The sequence below is a fragment of the Salarias fasciatus genome, chromosome 12 (assembly GCF_902148845.1).
Source record: "Salarias fasciatus chromosome 12, fSalaFa1.1, whole genome shotgun sequence".
NCBI classification, from domain to species: domain Eukaryota; kingdom Metazoa; phylum Chordata; class Actinopteri; order Blenniiformes; family Blenniidae; genus Salarias; species Salarias fasciatus.
This window is the reverse complement of record NC_043756.1, coordinates 16117462-16143372: the sequence shown is the minus strand read 5'-3', so window position 1 is coordinate 16143372 and position 25911 is coordinate 16117462. Positions and strand designations below refer to the sequence as shown.

The 25911-nt window shown below is 41.6% G+C and overlaps 1 protein-coding gene across 1 annotated transcript in view; it reads right to left on the bottom strand.

Moving 5' to 3' along the window:
- Positions 1-25102, bottom strand: part of ccser1 (coiled-coil serine-rich protein 1) — a 122192-nt gene extending 97090 nt beyond the window's left edge. The window contains exons 1-5 of the mRNA XM_030104976.1: positions 24892-25102; positions 14493-15504; positions 13397-13823; positions 9630-9814; positions 449-539 (exon numbers count right to left, since the gene is read on the bottom strand). Coding sequence (XP_029960836.1) covers positions 449-539; positions 9630-9814; positions 13397-13823; positions 14493-15479 — 1690 coding nt within the window. The 5' untranslated portion in view covers positions 15480-15504; positions 24892-25102. The remainder of the gene's footprint in view (positions 1-448; positions 540-9629; positions 9815-13396; positions 13824-14492; positions 15505-24891) is intronic.
- Between the last annotated feature and the right edge of the window lie 809 nt (positions 25103-25911).

Below are 25911 nucleotides of genomic sequence, written 5' to 3'. Positions count from 1 at the left end.
CTGTAAATGAGGGAGCTACATCAGAGTCGTGGCACATGTTGAAAGAAGCGGGGCGAATACTGGTTTCATGTTTTAAAGTGATGGAATAGAGGTGGCTTAATGAGGGAAAAGACAGACGGAGAGTGAAACGAAGCACGGTGAGAGACAGAAGAGGCCAGCGAGGAGGAGGCGACGAGAGGGGGGGGGGGGCAGAAAAAAATCTGTCACAATATGAGCAGATATTCACTTGACTCGAGGAGGGGTAGATACAGAAAGAAGTGAACGAGTGACAGATTATGTCTTGATTTGAATGCTTAGTTTCTAAGAGCAGCGGCACAGGGGACTTTTTATTTTTTTTTTTTAGTTTTGGATTTGACGGAGTGTGACGCAGCAGCCGACAGTGTCATTTTCTGCCTTTAACTGTAACCCTACAGCTGCATTACGGTCTTTGCGGCAGTGAGACGTTTACCGTGCCGATGGCGCTGATCGTCGGAGAGGTCCAGGTCCAACATGAGGTCGTCTTCATCCAGCTCTGAAGAACCAAGGTTGTTCAGGACATCCTGATGAGAAGAAAACACACCGAGAATAAGCCCCCAATTCAAAGCTGCAATACATCAAACTATGATTTACGTTTTAATAAGAAAATATTCAATATATATTCAATTTCTTGCATTTCATTTTCCTTTTGGAAAACCAAAAATATTAAATCTAAAACAAATCAGTTATAAGAAGTTATTTCTAATAATGTGTGGGATTGTTTTTTTTTTCTTTTAATGGCTTTGCCTATGTTTAATGAGATATTTAGTCTCTCATCACTGCATCCTAACACATGAAAGCATGCTTCAGCTCTTGCTCTGTAACGATGTTCAGGGTTCTGTATGGGAAAACAACGAGTGCGCCGAATGAGGCCGCAGTTTTCTGTAACATCTGTCAACTTCCCCCATGCTTTACCTTCTGAAAACTCAGCTGCTTAACAAACGGGAGACACCGAGTGCAGTGAGGCAGTCTGTTGCTGAGATGTTTTTTTACACTGTGTGATGATTCCTGCATGCTTAAACAATATATTTACAAATCTGTGCTATCATATTGAATCTGGCTGGCAGAGAACAGGGTATTCATGATCATATGACTGATCCTTCATTGAGCAAGTTAAAACTGGTAACTTGTGCATCTCAGAATGCTTTATTGCTGTGAACTCAAATCGGAAATGAACGGGGTTATTAGAATATGAATACAAACATTGGTGTGCTCAGATCAGTACTAAAAATATATAGACAATCTTTAAGGGGGTAATACCCTCAATACCAAGAGTATTCCAACTATAAATATTGAAATTTTGATAATGTTGGTCCATTTTATGCAAGTTTTAAGAGATCTGAGTGCATAATTGGCATGCAGTTGTAATCTTTACTCCAAATATCATTCAACACCTTCACATTAATTTTTCAAAATGACATTTGCAAATGTATAAATGTAGAACAAGGTTAATAGCGCTGGCATCCCTGCACAAACAAATCACTTTCAAAAACAAATTAGCTGGAAGCTGGCACAGCAAACTGTGTATTTCCTTTCAGGAATTATACTTTAGATTGCATTGTCTTGTAAAAGAGCTTTAAGCATCATGTAAATGTAATCTAAAGTCAGTCACTGGAATAAGCACTGTGTGGCTCAATCTGAGCCATCACTCCATCAGTAGCCGTCCAAGAAAGCTTTTAGAATCTCTGTTTTAGAAATCACCCTTCATCATGGGTAACCCTCGATGATAAACAGTAGCCCGACCAGCATTGCAGGATTAAATCCCCTTGAGTAAAATCATCCCAATCCTTCATGTCTTAAATGAGCTACGGCCACAGGACTGCAGTGACTCATGCTTCATCACTTAATGCCCGAGCACCTGATATTCATTTGTAATCTGTCACTAAATGCTCCCATGATCATGCTATTATTATGAGGTTATAATGATACTGTGAGTTGATGTGGCTTTTGGTTCAGCCACATTTCAAAGTCCAATGCTGCCACCTGATGGCCGTACAGGGAACTTCAGGTAAGAAGCTGCTACAAGAGCATATGTGGACTTTTTGACTGTCCTTGAGATTTCAATAAGAAATAAGGTTAAGTGACAATTCGTCCATATAATACATGCATATAATTTAACTGCTCTACTTTTAGTGGTGAAGGCCGGGGCTGTATTTTCCCCAGTGTGTGTAATTCATGCTTGTTGGTGTCTCGACTGATCTTAATTGTTTTTGGCAAACAATCTGTAGCCAACAAAACTGCGATCTCATCGTCAAACAAAGTCTGATGCAGAATGTTGTGTTTCGACAAGCCGTGGGCAACTATTTACTTAGTCTAATTGATGGTATTACAGTGGAACGAGCACACTGCAGTTTTCGAGCTTTGAATTGGCATTTTGAGACACGAACTGCAAAGAGATATAAGAGCTTGGCTGTGACTTTTTGAAACTATCAAGCTGCTTTTGATTCAAAGACATTCATTTTCAACAGTCGTATGGTTTGACATAAAGAGATAGATGAGCAGGCACATGGGGGTGCGGTGGTTAGCACTCATGCTGCAACAACAAGAGCGTCCCCGGCTCGAGTCCAGTCGCAACGGCCTTTCTGTGAGGCGTTTGCAAGCTGTCCCTGTGTTTGTATGGGTTTTCTGTTTCATCCATTGCTGAGTCTAAGTTGTCTGTGGGTGTGTATGACACTGTGTGAGATTGTCTTCTTGTGTTCACCCTATGATGGATGGGCATTTGTGGATTTAAAGCATGTGGTTAAACAAGTGTATCCAACAAATGATTTTCCAATTACTCGAGCTCCTGATAATAATTACGATGCAGTTCTTTTTCGATAAATTAGACATTGACAAACACTGTCCTTGTGTGAGGAAATCTCTTCAGTCACCTTCACAATGAGCAGGTTCCCGGTGTTCCACAAGAAAACGGCAAAAGGTCAAAATAACGGTGCCGTGATTGATCTCGGCTGCATACCATTACGGTGGCGCATAAGCCCTGAGACCTGTATTAATGAGCATCTTAAAAAATGTTGTTTAATTTAGCTCTCACCATTACTCACAACGAGAAGGGCTTCGACCTTGTTCTCAATACATTTTAAGTCTCTGAAAAACCCTTTTCAGACTGAAGGTTTTCAGAGTGCATTACATTTGAACTTGTCCACAAAAAGAAAAATCTCCACCAAAGTGAATTGTCAGGATCTGAAACCTGCAACGCCCCCCCCCCCCCCCCCCCCCCCCCCCCCTGTGCAACAACTACGATTCCAGGTGGATCAGAAAATCCAATACGGCAGCTCCCTTCAGCTCTCATCGCTGTTGTTTGGACATAAACAACCTCTAAGGCACTATCGGTATCGATCTCTCTCCATCTGAGTGTGAGTGCGTCTGTATGCAATTTGTGATATTGTGCACTATCCGGCCACACCTCTGAATTTCCAATCAACTAAATCTGCAGCGCACAGACATGAAGTCAGCACATAAACACGCAACACAGCATTTGTTACATTTTGACAGTGGATGCTTGGTGCTCTAAACGTCAGAGAGAGAAAGTATTTCAGCGTAATGCACCTGAACATGAGACCTCATTACAGACAGTGAAGCTAATAGTGCAAAGGTATTGGAACAGGAATTCAGGCCCATATTATGTGATGGTACTGCACACAGACTTCATTTAAAGCCAAATTACCCCTTTTAATGTGCCCCTCCAACCACAGAATTGTCTTGATATGATTTCACAATCCTGAGATGTCACCTTTTTAGCCCACTGATGTGATTTGAGTGAGTATAATCCTTCAGTTAATAGAGATAATATCAGACGGGTCTCATTAAAAGATGGCTCCATCGCTAAACCGCCACACAAAATGACATCCAAAACAGGCTTGAGAGCTGGCAGAGGATTCTTTCTTTGCCATGAAAAGCCACTGGTTTCTGTGGAAATCATATTTAAAAAAAAAAAAAGAAAAGAAAAAAAAAGAAAAAGGTCTATGAAAATTACATTTACTCAGTGCTTTAGGGTGGCAAATGCATTAAAATCAAGAGGGAGACCATTTCTGCTTTCCGCCCAGGTATTAACGCTGCAAGCAATGGAAAATACACGCAGTAACAAATGACTTTCATTCTGTCTGAGTCGACGCTTCGCAGTCAGTTGTGTTTACAATGAGCCGGAGGGCCGAAAGGATTGAATGTCCAGACTGGAAATCAGTTGGTTGAATAAGGAGTCGTGGTGGTTTCCTCAGCTTCCCTGGGTTATTCTCTGCTTCTTTCTGTCTCTCTGTTGTCAACATGATTTCATCGCTTGATCACTTGATCTCACCTCATCTAAAACTGCAGCATATCTACCTCATTTTTCATCTACACTTCCAGACTGTTGCTTCAGACAGTGGTCATATCTCATTTTCTGTCTCTTGGAGCTTTGAACATTTTGATCTTTTCGTCTTTTTTTTTTGGTGGAGGGCTCTGATTGAACCTCTTTTCTTTTGCCTTATGAATCTAGCTGTGCTCACTGCCTGCCACCCACATGCACCGCACCGCACCGACCACGGTTCAGACACAGCATCTCCTCATCCAGGCTCCCTCCAAGCTACACTCCCTGCTCAGCCATTATTCACTCCTCTCTCTTTCCTCTGTTCTGTCTGCACAACTCCTCCTGCCCTCATATGTCAAACTGGCATCTCCCTCTATTTCAAGTCCAAGTTGAGGAAAAAAAAAGAGGTTGTTTTCTTTCCACACCATCCCTGAGTCTGTCCAAGTGTTCAAGTACCATCTGACAGGTGCCATTTTTTGAAAACTACTGACCCTGTCAGCACAGATCAGGAACCAATTCATGTCAAAAATAACATATTTGCCCTCATATGAATATAATTATTTGTGGTAGTTTTCATTCATTTTTGATTTTACTGCTCCAAAATGTACAATGAGTGTGTGTCCCCCTCTTTTTTTAATCCCTTCGACTTTAAATATCTGGTGACTGTTTATCACCATTGCCTTTCACTGCATGTTACAAATTTTGTCTGTTATACCACAAAAGGCCTTGGAGCCACTATAATAACAAGTATATTGGAGCAAAGCTGCCCTCGGCGTTCCATACTTTCGGAGTTATGGTGATAAAAAAAAAAAAAAAAAAACAAGGTACACGGACAGGAGAGAAATATAAAAGTTAATCCCATTATTTTACAGAACTAAACTTGTTATAAAGCAGTAAATGTGGAGATAGACATAACCACTTCTTGTCACACGCTGACCTCCAGTTTTTACTTCTTGCTGAATGCAGTTTGATCATAATCTGACAGGCAGAATTGCTGCAGAGTTCCAGCTAGTGTGAGGGTGTGATTAATCTCTAGTTTGAGTTTCATTGAGTTCTTCTCCCCCCCCCCCCCCCCCCCCCCCCCCCACGGTGGAGAGCGAGAGCTTGTGGATTGGCTCGGCCACAAAAAAAAGTTTTCCAAAAGAAAACTTATCCAGCCAAATTGACACACAGTAACTTCTGTTTCGCCAACTTTTCGCTGCACCAATGAGGTAAATATTGCCTCACGTCTCAGAATGGAAATTAAATGCTAATAGGTAGTGGTGCTTTTTACTACAGCGTCGCTTGTGCGTAAATGTCAAAGCTTTCCACCTCCGGAGCGATCAAAGTATATCTAATTAAAAAGACTTTAACTTTTCATCTAAAATCTCTAAAAAGTCACCCAAACATGAAGCGACGACAGGACCGGAGCAAAGCTAGGTAGCTGATTTATTGGCTCACCTATATTTTAGAGTCAGACACACAAAAAAAGCACTCGTTGAATGCACAGCCTCTGACTTCTCCAAGCAAATTTCTGCAGGTGAAAAGAAGCTCCAGTGAATTAAGAGAAGCTTTCTTAAATCTAATTCCTGCCGCAGTAGTCTGTCCAAACCCTCGAGGGGAAGAGCACTGCATACTTTTGTTTCTGCTTGATAGCTAATGAGCCCCTAAATGACGATTGCCTCCACTCTTTCCAGGTAAGCCTGCCTTTTCATTAGCCTCTGTGCTGTTCAATATTTTAAAAATAGGCCCACTTAAATTGTGACTGAGGCGTTATCCCCACACAATCACCATAATATGTTAAACATAACGAGATACACAAAAAGGGCATTCACCTGTTGAATGCAAAGTAAAAAGCTGTAAAACAAGAGCCTGCTGGTATTCCTATGACAAAAGACTTGTTAATTTTGTGGGTACATTTTACAATCTGATTTTTTTAATGATGATAATGACAACAATTATGCGGCAAGATAATAAATGGGTGTTAGGAGTAGAATAAGCCCAAAGACATGCAGATTTAGGCATAACATTCTGTATGTACTTGTTTTGAATAAAATTATGCCTGAAATTCGATCGTAATTTTAGCTGATATAGTTGTAACTGTTAATCGTTATGTACAACTGTATAGTCAGGGATCTCTTCCCTCTATCCACGACAATATTCAGAGATTTGCATCGTAATTGTTGCTTCTTTAATGTAATATCCCTGAAGCGAGTGAGCCAACAGTTCCAATATATGCAAAACATTCACACTGTATTTCATTTTAACAGCCAAAAGTCTGCTTATTATTACAAATTCTGTCGGCGAGAGGAAGAGAATGCTTATCTTTTGTATGATTAATCCAAGTGTCACTTATGATAGCCGGCGTTTACAAGGCAGCAATCAGACTGGAGGATACAAAAGCAAGAATCGCTCCGCATTACGACACCCGCCTGGCAAACGAGCTGACAAGCAACAGTTGATATGCATAAGTAAGACAGTCAAAGTGAAGTGCGTTGCGGCTGAACTGCTCTGCCATAAACGTCACTCAAACTCTTTACAAAACTACACGTTCAAAGTTGCTCAGCTTGTTTGTGAGATAAAAATGAAATCGTAGAGAGCATGTTAAGCCATTCTTTTTTCTTTTATTTTCAGTGAGTGTGCTAGTTTTATGTCTAATCACTGTCATCCTGTCAGTATCATCGCAGCTGTCAATAGGAGACTTATGAGCAATGCTGAAAGTGCTGCAAACATAAATATCACACCGCTTCCCAAAGGGCTTTAAAGAAGAAAAAAAAAGAAACAAAGACAAAAACAACGCAAGAAAACACAGTCTTGCTATGCTTCACAGAGATAAATCATAGTTTAGCTGGGACAAGTAATTTGTCACTGTAAACTTTAAAGGCACCTTTTAATTTGGTTCAAGTAAATTGTTTTCAGGACACAGTGCAATGTCCCAACAGGCCTGCTTCACAAATAAACTAAGTATACCAATCCTGAACACACTATTCTAATCCCTTTAATTCATACCCTCGGTACCTAACCTTATCTAATTCATTAGAAAATGTCATTGTTTGCAGTACATGCAACATAAATGTGTAAACAATCTCAGGCAAACACTGATGTCTAAATCTGGACATATCTTGCCTTCAGCGAACTGGCAAAGTTTTATGAACCTGAGAGTGGTACAAGATAATCTAATACACACTCCCAGGCTCTTACCTTTCCTCCACCCCTCAGTCCCCTAAAGGGCCCTCCATGAGCAAAGGAGAGGTAAAGGAAGAGATCGCACCGAGTTTAGTGAAGTGTATGTCAAGAGGCGGCTGCAGTCTGTTAAGTTCTGTGTCTGTTCCAGCAGTTTAAAATCTCTCAGAGTCAACCTATCGTCCCCAGTGAAATGAATGAGATTGGTTTAAACTAGCGTTGCTCCCTTCTGAGTTTCTCTGTGTGTTATAAGAAGCAGCGGCCATAAACAACAGCGACTGCAGCCTGCTATTCAAAACACAAGTGGAGAGCTACAGCATCCATTAATGGAGACGGCTGCAGATGCGGCTCACAAACAGGATGTAAAGTTTGAACCCTGCAGATGACTCAGGTTTAGCAAAGCGCTTTATTCCGTCACGCCGACAAGACACTCAAATTTAGCGCCATGTGTTAAAAAGCGGGTTTTACTCATTCTGTATCATAAAACACAAATCATCTAATGATCTAATGTTGGCTTGATGTCACGGAAAATTCACTGTCTTCAAATTGTGCTCAATAAATGCTCACAATATTTTTGGGGATTCGGAGCACATCCAAGGTCCAGAAGCTGGCGGACTTCTTAGCATTCTCACCTTGCAGCAAGAATTTCCTTGGTTCGAGTTTGGCTTGAGGGCCTTTCTGCACAGCGTTCCTGTGTTTTTCCAAGTACTCTGGTGTACTAACAAAGTTTGAAAATCATTTGTTAGAGGGCCATTGGTAACTCTGAGAATGACTGTAATTATGAATGTAGTGGGTTGCTTGTGTGTTTGCCTTGTGATGGACCGGGGGCCGATCAAAAGTCATCCATAGTTAGATGGGATTGAATCCAGTACCCTCAGTTGGATAACACGCTTTACAAGATGCAAAGTGAGTTTGGGCATGAATGATAAACTTAACTGTGTGAGAGCCCACTAATCCACAGCCACCTGTGTAAACTGCACCACTTCACAATGACCTTTAAAACTAAATTATTCTTGCTAATTGGCTTTTTTTTTTCCCCTTCAGTTTTATAAATTTAAAGCGAGTGGAAAAAACATCCTTTAAGAGCTGCAAAAAAAAAAAAAAAAGTATATGGTGGTTGCTTTGCCCTGGGCGCACCAGAAAACTCCTTTCACAGCCAAACGTACGAGCATGGGAGGAATTAGACAGAGCATCACGCTGTGTATTAGAAAGAGTGCAATAGCAGCTGGCTGCAATTGTTGCCAATTACATCTACTCACTTAATCCCCGGTGGGAGCAGTTCTTGTTCTGAAATGGCAATCTAGCCATCGAGCAGAGAGTTTCGCTGCTATTATTCCTGTTTTCATCTGTTATGAATGCGAGTTAATAGACCCACAGATAAGCCGCTGAAAACAGATGATATCTCATTTTTATTAAGTTTGATTCAAATTTTGGGAACAAATCTGTGAGTCATTTTACTCTTTTAACGGTTGTTGTGGGAGTCACTGTAGATAATGTATGCTTATTTAGCGGTTTACTTTGTACTATCATGGTGGACAACATGTGTGAAAATGACCACAAGGCAGAATAATCTTTTGAGAATTACAAAAATTGTTCTTGTCATTTTAATGTGTGCAACATTTTATTGAAACTGAGGTGCTGAGCAGCATATTGATTTTGGCAAACATGAGAAAAAACAAAAACTCTCAAGCATTTTTAAAATTATTTTTTGTGATTTTGGATTTTCATAAAAAGAAAAAAAAAATGAGCAAAAACATTAGCTCTGATGCTATTTTAACATTTTGACTTACAGTGTTTTTAGTATCCCTAATTTATCGGTTCGAACTATAAAGACAAAATTTTTGAAATATATCAGTTTTTATGTGAATCTACATTATATCAGAGTGACTATTTCAATTAAATTATGGAAAAATTAAAGTTTCTATTCAAATTATTTGAGATGTCCCTGTGTGAATATATTTTTCCATACTTTTAGCAAACTCACTCACTTAATTTTACCCTAAATGCCGATGTGTAGCTTTGTGTCTAGCACTAATTTTGATCTTAACATATATATGTTCAGCCTGACCAACACATGTTAAAAAAAAGTAGGAATTATGAAATAAACATGTACTGTCTGCTATTAAATGAAACAGTCTGAGTATTCTTTCGGATGAATCTGAAGACGTACCAGGCTCCCCAGTTTAGACGATGAAGAATTGTTTCTGTGTTTCAGCAGGCCACAGCCCTCCATGCTCGGGGCATCTCGGTGGTTGCCATGGATACGGGGCCCTCCGGCCCCCTCAGACGAGGACCGCAGACGTCTCTCCATCCGCATCACCTCATGGTAAGGGCTGGCACTGTTACACAGAGAAGCTGGAGGAAAGACAGAGACAAAACAAACGCCTGATAGACTGAACAAAAAATGTAATTTAAGTGATACGGCGATTCCACAAGAGGAGATATGATCAGTTCTTTATTATGTATAATGAAGTCTGAATAGTTCCTGTCAGAAATAGGATTTCTTTCATGAAAGTATATGAAAAAAGTGGCATTTACTTATTCAGCATCATAAATGAAGGTAAATATTCCCTTCATAAGGAAATTCAGCTATATTGCTTTTTATGAGATGATATTGCTGGCTTGGTAGTAATCAGGTTTAGTCTCAGAACCTGAACGAAGATTGCGCTGTAACAAATAGATTAAACAAGAGATTTTACGGGAAACGCACTAGAGCAAAACTGAAGATGGTTATAATAATATTTCCTTATCTGACAACAGACTCCAAAAATGAAAAGACAATACTGCATCAAATGTACATTATTTTGTGCCAAGTTAACCATTACCCACCTGCACCAAACTGAGCAAGCCTCGTCTTTTTTATATATATTGGCTCTGAACATTTCACCGGACATTCAGGCTATGTAACCAAAAAAACGAAAAAGAAAAAAGGCCTATGTTGGGATTGTGACACTGCTTGCGACAATGAATATCGCAAAACTGAGTAGAGTTCAGCAGACAAGTTCACACAGTTTATGATGTTGACTCCCACAGTCTGGAAGCTGGAAATCCACAGTATAAATCAATATGAATTTACTTTCCTGGAAGCAAAACAAAAATAAAAGATGTGTGTGAGTGTGTGTGTACTAAGCACTATAGCAGACCATTATTACCACAGTTCTTCCAGTGTTTGGTGAGGCAGCAACATGCCAAAGTGAGTCGATCAAGTAAATATAAGTCAGCAATATGAGTGATAAAAATTCATCTATGACTAATGTTGTTTATCGAATTATGTTTTTCCTGTTGAATATTATGACATTTTCATTATGACTGAAAGTTGAATAGCTTTCTCGTTTTTATTATCGCAAGTATCAAGACCTATTACATGTTTTAGCTACAGCATAATATCTTTTTTTCCCAACAACTCAATGATAAGATTCCTGATTTCAACATGAATTTTGTTATTTATGATTTGTAGCCATCATTAAGCCTAGACATTTCAATCTAAGAGTACATCTGAGAGTAAAGTGTAAAAATAGAAACGAATCATCTTTGGTCAAGAAAGAGCATTGAGTATGACACACAGGGGCTCAGTCGCTTCCACTGCTGTCACTGATTTATGAAGCCGTCACGTTTTTCCATAGCAGCTGTCTGAACTTCAGCTACAAAAGTCTGACAGCTCCAGGAATTCACATCTGATTTTTATCTAATTTCCCCACTACGAAGCACTTTCATTAAATATTCTCATTTAACAAATGACTGAGAAGCTGGGAGCATATCTTATCGCCCATGTCAGTACGAGTAATCTGGAGGTGAAAGATGCTGCGAGACATGAATGTGATAATAACCAAACTCTGGCAATATTCAAATCAAGTATCAGAATGAATAAGAAAGCTGACTTTGGTCGTCACCTGTTTGATGGTGATAAACAGGCTGCACTACTGGGATTTGATGGCAATTGTTTTTCTGAGGTTCAAAAGCACAGTCAAAAAAGAAAACAGTATGATCAGCATTTCTCTCAATAAACATGACCTGTTGACGTCAGAGGTCCTAAAGCAGCCAGAACACTTGGTAAAGACAAAAAGGCAACATAACTTAAATAATACCTGCAAAAAACAACTTATGCAGGAGACCATCTCTGAGCATGCAAAACTTTCAACCCAGAAAGTAAATAAGCTGAAGCAGCACCTTATAAAAACAAACACAAACACCCTCGGCCAGTCCTGTCAGCTAAAAACAAAGGTTATTTTTACACAAAATGAACAAATAAAAATTGGGCAAAATGATGCCTCCTCGGCGGTGCCTATTTCTCATCGGACCATTAGGAGGTAGGGTCACAACTGGCCGTGGATGACATCTAATCAACAATGAAGTGCTGTGTTACAGTGACACTCTGGGTCCTCAGTACAAATCAATCATCATTTTAGCACCAGAGCCGACCTGAGAAGTGCTGCTGCCCATGATCACTCCTTTCTCCAGCAGGATACAAGCCTCATCCATGAATTCAAAAAAGCACCAATAGGACATTTGGTGGTTGTTGTTTTTTTTCCCCACATACATTTTTCTTCAACTGAAAAGTTATGAAATGAGTTTCATTTTGAAAAGGAAACATAGAATTGTTCTATTGTTAGCATTTAATGCACACTATGGCTTGTTAATGGCAAACCCGCGAAAATGTTTTCCATTTTTAGCAAAAAATGAAGGGATATCATTGGAAAAACAGGATTTTTAGAATTTCTAGCCACTTTAAAGTTGTATCTGTACACATGTAGCTGTCAGGGTAATCTAGAGTGCCTGAGCTGGATTAATCTGCTACTATCGGTTGGAGTTCAGCTCAGTTGTAACATCGAGCTGGTATTTAAGTTATACAGCATATTGCTAGGGACAATGTCAGCAACAGGCAAACTTAAAACAGGTCAGCAGTATGTGTACTTTAAAAAAAAAAAATTGTATTATCACACACAGTCACAAAGCGTTCCTCATCAGAAAGATTGTTTCGAGTCTCTTGAAAGCCACCAGACTCCTCTGAGAAGAGCATTTTGTCTCGCTGTGCACAAACATTGCTTGTGCGTCGCTGTCTAGATTATTTGTTAATGTCGTGACACTGAACTCAGACAGTAGCACACACTGAACTATCTAGGAGGCCGTGGGACATAAAGCCCTGTGTCTTGCCTGCTGGATCGACTATTTTCTCAATAGAATGTGGTCGTTTTGAAGAGAAGAATATTACAGCACAGTTACCCATCAAAGAGAAATGTCATGCGGCAAGTTAAGGCCAGGAAGATATATGAAATATACTGTACACATAAAAGGTAGTCAATGGTTTGTTGATGTAAATAGTCTCATGTAATTTGAAAGAGTTTAAAGGACCTGCTGTCATCCTGACGGCAGATACAACAGTACACCTTGAGAGGTCTAGTGAGGCAGAAAACAATCGAATACTTCATGAGACAGGTGGTCATAAAGTTATGTCCGATTTGTATACAAGTGAAGCAGACAGCAGCATGAACATCAAAACAATGAAAGGAATTGATTTAGATCGACAAAACAGTATGTGTCATTCCAGCAAGTAACACACGTCACATCCAGCGAACGTCACTGTCAGTGACCACAGCGTCACTGCACGGCAAGATGCCATTGTTTCCTCTTGTCTTTAAGATAACATGTCTGGTGAACAAAAAAAAACACTGTGTTCTCACCACAAAGGTATGTGCAGTGACTGTGAGAGCGAAGCTGAGTTTGAGAGTCAGGGTTATGACAAAAGTTCAACATGGTTCAACCGCTCATATTGCTTGTTGTGCTTGTCTTGTTGTGCCACTGTTTATTTTAAGTAAATAAAAGCATTCTGTGAAGCATATATGGGAGAAATGCTTTGACTATTTAGAGCACATGTATGTAAAAATATCTGTTTCTTTGCATGTGAAAATCTGTGATTTGCTTTTCAGACTTTGGTGGTACCTGCATGTGGTTTCCTCAGGTGAGACGGCCGCGGATCGTGGCAGCCGCAGAAGCTTCCTCTCTCTTGAAACGACAGCGTGTGTCTCGCCTTCCGCTCCGATTGCTCGGGGTTAGAGTGGCAGCCCTCGCTGCGCACCGCGCCGGCCTCGCTCTCACTCGTGGTCTCTGTGTGGTAGCCCGTCTTCCTCTCCTGGGACGCCGCCGCTGCCGCCTTCCGTTTCTCTGCTGACACCTCTTTTCTCGCCTCTTTTCGTTCCTCCTCCCGCTCCTTCCTCTCTTCCAGGGATTGTTCCCGCAGAGGCAGGCAGGGCACAGCTGTCTCGGGCTCGGAGAGGGAGATGGCAGTCTCGTAGTCGGTGTTGTTGGCTGTGCTGGTGTCAGGTAGTAAGGGCTTCTCGGCGCTCGACTGGGCTGGAGTGAAGAACACCTGAGGAAAGCACTTTTTTTTTCAGTTTCACTGGCAATCTAATGAGGGAAAAGAGCTAACAGTTTACCCAGAGAAGATTCAGCAAGCATTTATTAAGTGGATGTTTGTGTCCTTAGGTGCTGAAGTGTGCATGTTTAAGGAGCAAAGTCATACAATATTTACTCCTCAGTCACCAAAAAGTATAAAGATTTTTTTTATAACTGTTATACTGTGTAAATGGCTTCATTTTAGAGGTCCCTCTTGCCTGGGAGAAGAGAATAAACTCTTTACAGGAGGAGAACTTGTAACCACAAAGGTGTGAAATGTGAATGGTGGATTGCAGACATATACAAGTTATTTTTTTCATACCTCAGCTGATTCAATAAAAAGGACTTTTCATGCCCAATGCTCAATTTGTATGCCGCATTTCACAATTTTCAAACACTGGCTACAAATATTCTTCACTTCATGGTTGTTGTTCCTGACATCCAAGGACACCAGTGGTTATACTGCGAAGTCACGGCGCATTTAAAATATGTTTTAGAGGTGAGTCTTTGTCTAAAAAGAGACAGACTTTTCTGATAATTAAGCCTGCTACCGAAGTATATCTTCATCAATAAACTCATGCTGACTGCAAACAGCTTGTCGACATTCATTATGAAAGCTTCTTGGACAAAACAGGAGTATTACCTGGGAGGTAGAGACGACCACGCTGAAGCTGTCTGCAGCAGGTGGAGGCTCAGCTGGAGCAGCGGCCGCAGCGGGTCCCGGCGCTGAGGACGGTCCTGGGCAGAATCCAGACGCGGGGCTGGGAGCTGGCAGAGCGTCGGCCTCTGACACCGAGTCCTCTGTGATGGGTATGAACTCGGACGGCGTGATCGCTGTGGTCCGGTCCTCTGATATCATGGGAGACTGGAGCGAGCTCTCGCCTCCGGCGCCGAGCAGTTCGCCGGGCCACGACTCCGGGGTGACCCCCCCTGCCCCCGGGGTGACTGTGGCAGAGCTGGGAGGCTCCAGGTTTACTTCTGGCGGTCTGTGGTGATCAGACGTGCGGGAGAAGCGGTGGTGAGCTGAGAAGGACTTTGGCAGCAGCTGCTTCTTCTGGCGTGAAGAGCGCTTGTTGCTGTTGCTGCCACCGCTGTAGTCGTCCAGGAACCCGGAGTCGTCGCCTTCGTTGGTTCCTGAGCCGCTGATGCAGTTGATGAAAACATTCCGATTGGCCGAAGAGGACGACGAGGAGGCCTTTTCAAAGTCCTCCGTCTGAGAGCGCGTGATTTTTTTCTGTTTGTGGCTTCCAAATCCGAACGAGTGTCGTGATCTGGAGCGGCCGCCGCTCTCGCCGAACCCCGTCGACGCCGACGTCGTTATCGTCTGCTGGTTATTTCCATTTGCGTCAGTGCTCTGCGAGAGCGGGGGTGTGAGGTTTAGATTGATGGGCTGGACCCGTGGGTCGCTGTTCCGTTTGAAACTGAGAGAGGGCGTGCGGAAGAGGCTCCGGCGCTTCCCGGTGCTGCCGGAACTGGAGTTGGTACTGGACGGTGAGGAGGTGTGGACGCCATTTCCCACTCCGCCCGAAGACGGGGAGGAGGGGAGGGACTCCTGCCTCTTGCTGTTGCTGCGGCGGAAAATTGGCAGACGGGAAACGAGTGTGGAGCGGCGAGAGCCCGATTCACCCATCGAGAACCTTGGACAGTGGGGCAACCTGAGGAAAGAAAAACAGCAGCATTTAATGAACACAGTTTTTGTACTTCAAATTTGTCACAGTATGACAGAAAAGTGACAGCTATGAAAACACAAGACTGCTATTCTTCTCTTTTTCAGTTTACTCATTCACTGCCATGGTGATTCTTTCATGAAGCTGAATAACAACATGCAAAGTGCCTCATCAAAGTAAAGACATGGCTACTTAAAGAAACTTTCACAACAAAATCTGGCTTTAGATCTTTTTCTTTAATACATTTTCTATATGTTGTTTCATAGTTTTGATGTCCCCATTCTTACTTTACAAGGTAAATATTGAAAGAAAAAGAAAGGTGTTTCCAAACTTGTGACTGCTACTGAATATCATTAAATATTGATACACATTGTACATCTGCATCAGTCTTCTGTCAAATTTAATGATGATCTTGTTGTTTCTGCTCATCTCTCCCTCATCTCTTCTCCTGTTTCATCCACCACTTGAGCTACAGCGTGATCACACTTTGAACATCCAATATGCTATTTGGAGCACAAGTAACATTACGCAACATTGAGGATACGGTATTTCTGAAGAGATCGATTCAGGGAGGGTGACTGTACAGAGTGGTGTAGAGAGAGCTCACACATTTCCCACGCTGCATGAGTCAAAAGCAAATCTACTGAAGATCTTCACACTACAGATGCTTCTGGATCAATTTGGATCAGGGTGTCATATGTTAAGTTATGCGATGTAAAACATTTTTTTTAAAAAAAGGCCCTGAAATAAAAAACAGGGTCTTTTTTCATGGCACAGTTTCATAGCACCTGTTGTGGTTAAGGGTTTTACGTTGGACTGACATGGAAAAGATTAGATATGAAGCTCATGCTGAGTCATGTGTTTGCAGTTTTTCACCTTTTTTTTAATTCCTCTCCTAAGAGCTTGTTATTGAGTACAACATTTTTGCCATGCAGTTACTTTGTCATTCCTTCATTTTTTTTCTAGATCGAACTGCTGTCTCCTTTTCTGTATGTGTATGTTTCTGCTTTCATTTTTTTTATTTGACACATTGTTCTATTTACCTGTTGTTGCGAAAACTCAAAATCTGAAACTTTCTTTTGAAAGACAAAAGGCAAAACTGTGACCATCTGTACTCATCTGGTAGCTCACATACTGAAGATGACTTCTTGAAGCACCGGGATGGTTTTTGGTACATCAGTGAGTGATTAGCGTATTGGTCACTCAAAAACCTTTCACCACAATCAATATTTTTCATTTGTTTAGTTTATCATGTGTGACTCAAAATCTACAGCCTTCTGTTAAACAGTCACTGTGAGACGAGGGGCTAGATTAGACATTCTTATAGTTCAGGCTTAATTAAAGTAAAGAAAGTGTGTAAAAGAAATGTGATTAGTGCTGGTGCGACACCTGGAGGGCTGATGTCTCTTTAACGTGTCCCAAATTACAATTAACCTTCACTTGACAACTCGATCATGTAAAGACAGGACTAAAGCAGAAGACAGAAAGAAGGTGAAACCATATGCACAGGTTATTCTATTGTAGTGGTGCAAAGTGGTAAAAAGAGGTGATTATGGCGAGGACCTACTAGTCTGTTCTCGCAAGGGCAGGGAATCAATCCTGACTGATGGCACACATACCACAAACCAAGATAAAGGATAAACCCACTGGAGCATTTTGGGAAAAAAAGAAAAGCGTGAGAAATATGAAAAAAAAAAATGCACTTGGAGGGCTCTCCATCCATCTGTACTGTGTGCTTATTCAGGTTGTGTTCACTCTCTTCAGGCTTTGTTCAATTAAGGAGAAGTCGACTGCAGTTGCTCTGCTGCTGCAGCTCAATTGACCAAGTTTGAACGCCTGAGGCTAAACCCTGTAGTGGATCAAACAGGCTGAAGAGGACCTGTTCCTCAAGGGATCGCCGAGTAAACAGAACCCAAGACATTCAACACGGGGAAGCAGCAAACACAGGATGTAACGGCTCAAAACGTCCGTCTCCTTCAGCAGCCGCTGTGTGCACGATGAATTCCTACTGCTGTGTGAACGCTTTTTCATTTCATACCCGACTGGTGAGCGGTCGGCCACTAAAAATTTTCTCAAAATATTCCCACAAGAGCACTTAGTATAAAACAAAGCTTTGTTGTGGATGTGATGAGACTGTCACATTAAAAAAAAAAAAAAAACACAAAAAAAACTGTCCAGTGTTCAAACATTCAAATCGGATCATAGAAGTAAGAAAACCAGGCTAAAAGCAGGCTTTTTGCTTTTATCTGCCCAAAAGAGCAATACCAGAAGTGTATGCACAGCAAAAAGCACAAGCCTACAATACTGTCCCTCAAGTAGAGTTATTTTACCAACTTTATTATAGCTGTAAAGCCTCCTGAAAAACAAACATGGGAAAGTGGTCTGCTTGTACGAACTGTTGCATCAAGAGCCTGAAGTTCCTTGTTTGACACAGACATTAAATGGAGTCATTAATTCCTATAATTCCTCACGTTTGCATTGTTTCCAGCCATGTAAAAGCCTCACAGTGACTATCGTAGCGTTGAAGACGCTCTCTCTGCAACAGCCAGCGGCGTGGTTTGCTTTCAATCTCTGTGTAATGAGATTACATTAACACCCTTTACTGAAGTGGCTGACTAGAGTGTCACCTCCCTGGAAGTAAATTTGATCAAATTCAAATGTGATGTAGATCCGACTTTCATTACGACTTAATGCAATAACAAACAATATCAGAGACATGAAAGGCCAATCATACCAAGGAGCCAAGGCACAGTCTGCAATGCACAGAATGCAATATTCAGACAGTGAAACGCTGTTAAGACTTTGGTGGCTCTGCTGTCAATCTAAGCTATCAGAGGGCACGACAGGTTAACAGCCTTGTCAAAACCCTTTTTTCAAATGAGCCGGCGGCTCAGACGCTTTTGGTTTTCATACCGTCAAAGCCACTTGACCAGGTCACGGCGCTCTTACTGCCTAAGACAAAGTCAACATCCTCTGATCAATTAGCCTGAGATTAAAACAGACTGAGAACACTTCTCTTATTCGCCTCAGCCATGTGAAGGCATACACACATTATTCTGAGTGACGGCTCGAAAGGTGTAAAGCTGTGTGAGGAATAAAATGTTGAACAGTCCAACTGACAGTATTTTAAGTGCCGGCTCTTGCTGAGTATGTGCACAATTACAAGTTTTCTTTTTAATAATCCTGCTTTAAGTAACTTAAAGATCTCTAATCTAATCGGGAACAAAATAAGAAAGTGGTACAGATAGAGAGTCTCAGAGGGACTCTGTTTAGCACAAATGTCAAACTCAGCCTAGTTCAGACAAAGTCAAATTGAAAATGTAAAACCAGCAAAATGACAGATTAATAATAATAACTGAATATACAAATGAATCCTGTTAGTAATGACATTTAATATTGCTCGCTCTCAATTCTTTACGTATTTACAACTCCATAACTTTATAACATCCAGTCTTTGTGGCTTTCCTTCACAACTAACTCTTTAGATTCAATCTTAAAAATTAACCCTATCTCAAAGGGGACAATTGGGAAAGTTTACTCGCAGTTAAATTCACAAAATCAAGAATCCTTGTCTAAGCTGAAACGTCAGTGGGAAGTAGCTTTGGGGGAGCAGATGTCTAAGGAGGTCTGGAGAGAAGTCTTAGACAGAGTTCACTCTTCTTCCATTTGTGTGAGACACAAAATCATTCAACTTAAAGTGCTCCACCGCCTTCACTGCTCTAAAGTTAAATTGGCTGAAATTTGGCCGAACATAGATCCTACTTGTGACCGATGTAGACAAGCAAGAGTGACCCTGTCACACATGTTGTCGCAATCAATATTTAAATTCCTTTCAGATAGTCTGAAGACATCCATAGAACCGTTGGCTACCACTGCAGTCGTTAGCAACATCTCACATAGTGCTCAGCTCAGCCATAAGGCAAACCACATCGTTGCCTTTTCAACTCTCTTGGCAAGACGGCTTATTCTAATTAAGTGGAAGGAGAGAAACACCCTCCAACATTGCAATTATGGATTAGAGATCTCCTGAAACATTTTGCCTGAGAAAAGATCTGCCAAACCACAAGAGGTTGCACACAGAATTTCTATTCCACACAGCACACTGGATCATTCCTATTTTGTATTGTAGCACAGTAACTGATTATGAATCTACTTTTTGGAAAGAATTGTTCCTTTTTGATATACCACATATATTTAACTTAAAACTTTATTTGTATACCACTTTTCATGTTCATAAAAAAACAACACAAAGTGCTTAACAGTAAAATCTGTATAAAAACAAAACAAAGCTGCACCTTTAATCAAGGTCACACACACGCACGCACGCACGCACGCACGCACGCACGCACGCACGCACGCACGCACACACACACACACACACACACACACACACACGGCACAGAACATCATGGGAAACACCACCAGTGGGGCCGCCCACACCGGGAGAAGTCATAGGTCAGGACTGCTGGGGTTCCGGCACCCGACCCCCAATCCCGCCAGACCAAGGGAATCCCCACAACAGGGTGGGGAGCCCCCCCTAGGCCCGCCAGGACAGGAGGACCCATGCACAGCAACCCCCACAACTAACCAGATAAGACTCCCAGTGTGAAAGACCCCCCCCCCCCCCCCCCCCCCCCCCCCCCGCGGGAAACACTGGAGTTAAAAATCTAAAAACTTAAAAGGATGTGATGCAAAATTGATCAGAATAAGTAATAAAACATTAAGTAAAGGTTTGTAATAAAATAGAGTAAACTTTTCTGACAATATCACAAGCAACATGAAATGAAACATCAGGACAAAATGGTCAAATGAAGCAGTTTTATGAGTTTAATGTTCACAAAAACTGGGGATGGCCCTGCTGCCTGATACCTTTGAGTAAAAATAGTCAGAAAAAGGAAAACACAGTTTGCAGCCTCAATGTACTCAATTACCTTTGCCAAGTCTTTTACCTTCAACAGTTTAAGGAGAAGCATATTTCAGAGTTATGACCTCAGACCATGTGGAATCAGAGTGTCTCTGGGTAAACGATGTGAAACTAGTATGGGTATGGTGAGCACCCCTAGCAGCAGAAGCTCTCTGTGCAGGTTAATAACAATATGTTGGAGTAGAATGTGGCTGTGCATTGCTCCAGAGGAGGGATTATATGACAAAGTCAACATGCTACCCTGCTTTTGTTTTATTAGTGAAAGTACTCACATCGATCCAAACAGGTTGTTTTAAAACTCCAGTCTACTCGAGCACTGCTACAGACAGGAGGACTGGTACTGTAGCGCCAACTCGTGGTCGGTTGCTGCAGTTAAACAGCCGTAAAATGAGCATAACAGTTTTTGATTAAACCAACTAATATTTCAGTTGCTTCCCAGCCAGAGGCAGACATTTGATTGTTTGGCCACATATATCCTTAGTGAAAGTCTGACCCTTCACAGACCTCACAATTTCTGTAGCCTTCAGCAAAACATGTTTTCACAAATTCAACCTCACACAGTATAACATTACCAATAATGAAGCTTTCACAGCAGCATTTTAGTGTATTTAACAGTTCAGCTCTGGGTCGCAGCGTTGCATGATGTCTGCTAATCTCACCAGAGAGATTAGCAGACCACAAATTAAAAACAGCAATTACTTATATTGAAAAACTGAAGGCAATGTCCCTGGTTGTATTTCACACTTTACGAGATGATCCTGCAAGCTGGACTGAACCCTCTGCTGGGCCGTACGTTTGCCATTGTTCCTGTTGAACTCTAAAAGAGATAGTTCTGCAGAGAAACATTTATTTACTTCCTATCTGCCCGAGAAGTGAAACTGCATGTATTAGAGAAGCCAGGCCTCCCCCAATGCAGATCATACTACCTTTGCACTGATAGAGATGATATATTGAATAAGAGTAAGCAAGCTGACCTTCAGCATGAAGATGTTTGTTCATACGCAACTGTGTGGTTTGTAATGCCTTTTAAATATTCTCCACAACATGTTAGTTGCTAATAACTTAACCTATGTACTACACATTCACTGTAAAAACATGCCTCGATGGAGTTTTCCACAGTTATCTGCCAGTTTAAAAGAGTGTGAGGTGTGTAAGTGGAATGAATACCTGGGTGTTTCCAACACAACAGGTTCTTGATGGGATCTTTTTCTCCAGCTGTAACCACATATTACTTGTAAATCATAACCCTCTAAGATATGAACAGGACTTTAACATGTTAAATTGGCTTGTACTGTGTTAGCGACTTCTGCCTGAAGACTGGAAAAAATATAACTCATTGAAGCCCTGATGTTTTAACAAAGGTTAATAAATGAGCTTGAAACCTGATGTGAAAAGATTTTGCACAGAAATTTCAACAAAGACAGTTCTGGGTAATATTTTACCTAGCCAGTGGAAACTGAGAAACATCATATTTCATGAATAAAATATTGTGACTGGATAAAATCAGGCATTTAATAGAAACTGTTTTTTATTGTTCACTTAGCTTGGATCTAACATTAAGCTATCTGAGGAAACTGAAAACAACTAATGCGTCTTTTGTTACTTAATCTTTTAAACATAAAGCTCACCTAGGTCCTGGGTCCACTGTTTACATGTAGAGAGTTTCATCAGAATGAACATGAGCAGAACTATACGCAGGCCAGAACATGTGGTCAAAAACAACATGTCGACCCGTACAAGAGGACTCCTGTTCTCAACTGTCTCAACTCAACTGTCAAATGTCATTTCTCACCCTTAGCTTCACACAAACAGCTTGAGTGTGAACAACTTTCAGTTCAAACTGTAAGCAAATAATTAACCAGCTACAGCACAATGACGCTCTGAGGTGGAGCTGAAAGTCACGTTTTACAAACGCAGTGACATCTGAGTGCATGTGATAACAGGGAAATCCATGGCAGTCTTCAGACCAGTGCGGTAATATTTATGACAACAGAATAGAACTATTGTATTAATCCTAGAGGGGAAACCTGAAAACCAAAGGATGTGGCTGCTACATATAAGGTACTCTATCCATCAGGTTTGAAGTTCAGCGATTTGCTCAAACACACATCGACATACGGACAGTGAAGATTGGGAATTGAACCAACAATCAGCTTATCAAAGAGCAACCATGCAACCAACAGAGCCGCAGCCTCCTCAAAACAAACAAAACACCTCCAGGCACAACGACTGGGAATGTATGTGTTTTAAAGGAAGACTACAAAAAGAAAAAAGTTCACATAAAACAGGCCCAACACAGACAGAACTAATGGAATATAAAAGGAGAAAGGGTTGGGAGTTTGCATATTCATCCTGAGCACTGTTTTACTGTCCACATACTCCAGTTTCCTCCCTCAGACCAAAACATGCATTCAGATCTAATTGGTGGCTCGACACTGCCCGTAGGTGTGAAATTATGTGTTCACCACATAACTTGTCTCTGCCAATAACCAACCAGGATCAGCTCCAGCACCTCCAGCAACCCCATCCCCCAATGCATAAGACATCAGAAATGCTGGATGGAAAAAATGGAGCACATGTTGGAAGAAATTATGCACTGTCTGGCACCACATAATAATAATAATAATAATAATCATAATAACAATAATAATAATAATAATAACACATTTGTATAGTGCTTTTTAGGACACTCAAAGTCACTTCAAGCAGACATAGCAGACATTCATAAAGTGTAATTTTATCTCAATATAAACATTAACAGCTAATATCTGGAACAGATGTTGAATAGTAGATACGATTTAAATCCCTAATGTAACAATTGTCGATACTCAACAACACAAAAATAGAGTACTGCATAAATACCTATCAATGTGTGTTTTTCAGTGTGAAATCATTCTGACCAACACACAAGTACATACAAGTTACAATTCAAGTGAATGGCAAAGACTGATGAAGACTGTGTTGTCTGACTGCACTTGTCATTTGGAAGAGATTTTGCCATGTAAGGCACAAACTCCTACATGATGTCTTGGCTTGTCTGTCATGACTTTCTTGGTCACAGTGCCAATTATGTCTGATATGTCTTGCAGGGGAAATTGGGCCCCCTAACATTTGCTTGCACTAGGGTGATATTCTACCAACACAATGAGTTGTAATAGACAAAACACCTGGAGAATCCAAAAGGTAATTACACGTATTGACTACTGTGTTCACCATTCATCCACCTATACGCTTCAGAAAAGTTAAGGTCACGGAGAGCCATACTCTTTCCTAATAAACATAGAGCGAATGAAAGGGCACATCCTGGACAGCTCAAAAGGCAATTACCCACACATACACTCACATTCACTGCCAAATTGAGCCATTTAAAGACATGTGCATGCATGGGTTTACATGTAAAAACTAAACAAAATGCTGCACCACAGAGTCAATACCAGATCATCAGACCTTTATTTTCCACACATTTCTAAATCAGCTTTTTTCAAAATAGCATTGGATTAACTGAGCCAATCCCTGCTGACAATGCGAAAAAGGCAGTCGATCACAGGACTCACACAGACCACTACAAACTATCACCTATAAGGTTGTTGATTTGTTTGTTTTCTTCCAGTCATTAATTGTCCTAGCTGGCAGGTTTTGGACTATGCAAGAATGCTGGAGTTCCCTGAGATTTCCCCAGCAAGGATTTGCAGAGGGGTTTTCATGCAAAGAGATGAAACTGGAATCCAAAACAGCACCTGTTACAGTGATCTCAATGGAGATTGTTCAAACTGTTTAGGTGGAGAGTTACTATGAAAATCATACTATTGTGAATTATAAGTCCATCAATGCTGAGCCACACAACACAGCTAAATACTGAGGCACTACTGGTGTTTAAGGCAACGTGACTGGAGTTTCTAATGTTTACAGGAGATAAATAAATAATAACATCTCATGTTGTCTTTTTGGATGGTCACTATGTTTTAAGGCCCATCACAACCACAACAATAAATGGGCCTCAGCACTGATGATAGAGGGAGCTCACAGCATCCTCCACAGTTCTTACAGCTGTATGTCTAATATGCCCTGGTGGGGTTTTTTTTACTCTTATTACTCCATCACTGCATTAGTCACGGTGTAGTTATCCCATTATAGCCGCATCGCTGCTGCAGAGATGTAAACGCGTGTCACCTGCAGCAGCGCAGCGGGGCGCCAGCAACTGTCAACACAGCGACGTCAACAACGATTTGGAGCTCTGGCGACCTTAAATCCCGACTAGCTAGCTGGGTCCTTTTGCAGGCGCTCCTAATGCTCCCTGAGACGGTATGAGCGCGGCATAATGCACCGTGCCAGCCGCAAAGGTCAGCGGTGTGCGGGAGGGGAAGAGGGAGGGGGCAGCCCGCAGCGGGCACCGTGCAGCCCTCCAGCCGGCCGGCGGCTAGCAGGTAGCAGGTAGCGGACAAACACGTTACCTTCAGCGGATTCCCGGAGTCCCCGACGAGGCCCCTCTGAGCAGAAAGAGCGGAGAGTATCCTCGCTTCCTGCTCATGTGAGTTACTGTCGCCTACATGCGGCCGTGAGGATGAGGAAGTGTACAATGGTCCAGGAATCGCACCGAGGAAGCACCTTGCGTCGCGCTGACGCCAATGTTACACCTCCGCGACGTGGAGCGTCTCTTCCTCCTGCGTCTCTTCCGCGTTGGAACGCGTCAGGCCGCGGGCGTGCACAGCGTGACGTCCGCGCTCCCGCTCCTCCTCTCCTCCTCCTTCTCCTCCTTCGCTTCTCCTCACATACCCACACAGCAGCATCCTCCAGCAGGTGGATGTATGAATGATTCAATCATTCACCACCAGTCATTAAGCGCCATTAAGCAGATGTTTGGTGACCTTCAAAAATGCCTCATTCGGCTACAGGATCATATAATTATGTTTATGTTGCTGATATCTACCTCTACAACCCAGATTTCGAAGATGATGTGCCAGATGTAAATAAAACAGGATGTGATGCTTTGCACCCACCGTAATGATACATTTTATTCCAATGGAGACGATAAAAAAAATCATGCCAGATGATGAGCGTGAAATATTTTACATCCTCTCAGACATCTGCTGTACTACTTCATCCAACTTCACTCATCGCCGCCGACTATAGCAGGATACAAAGTGAACGAGCTCGTCAACTTGCATTACCTATTCACCTAAAAGCATACCAACGCCTGGAAGTTATGTGCTGTTATTGAAACTCAATCTGAAGAGCATTTTGTACCCAGTTACAGCCAAAAAAAAGGTTGCCTTAAAACCGATACATTGTTGCCAACACCATTCAGAAAAGTTCATTTGCATTCGTTGGTCAAACTAGGTGATGACGTCACTAAACCGATACATTGTTGCTAACACCAGTGAGAAAAGTTCTACAAGGCACCATCATCTTATTTGCATAGCCATTCATTTACATTCGTTGGTCAAACTAGGTGATGACGTCACTTTAAAGTG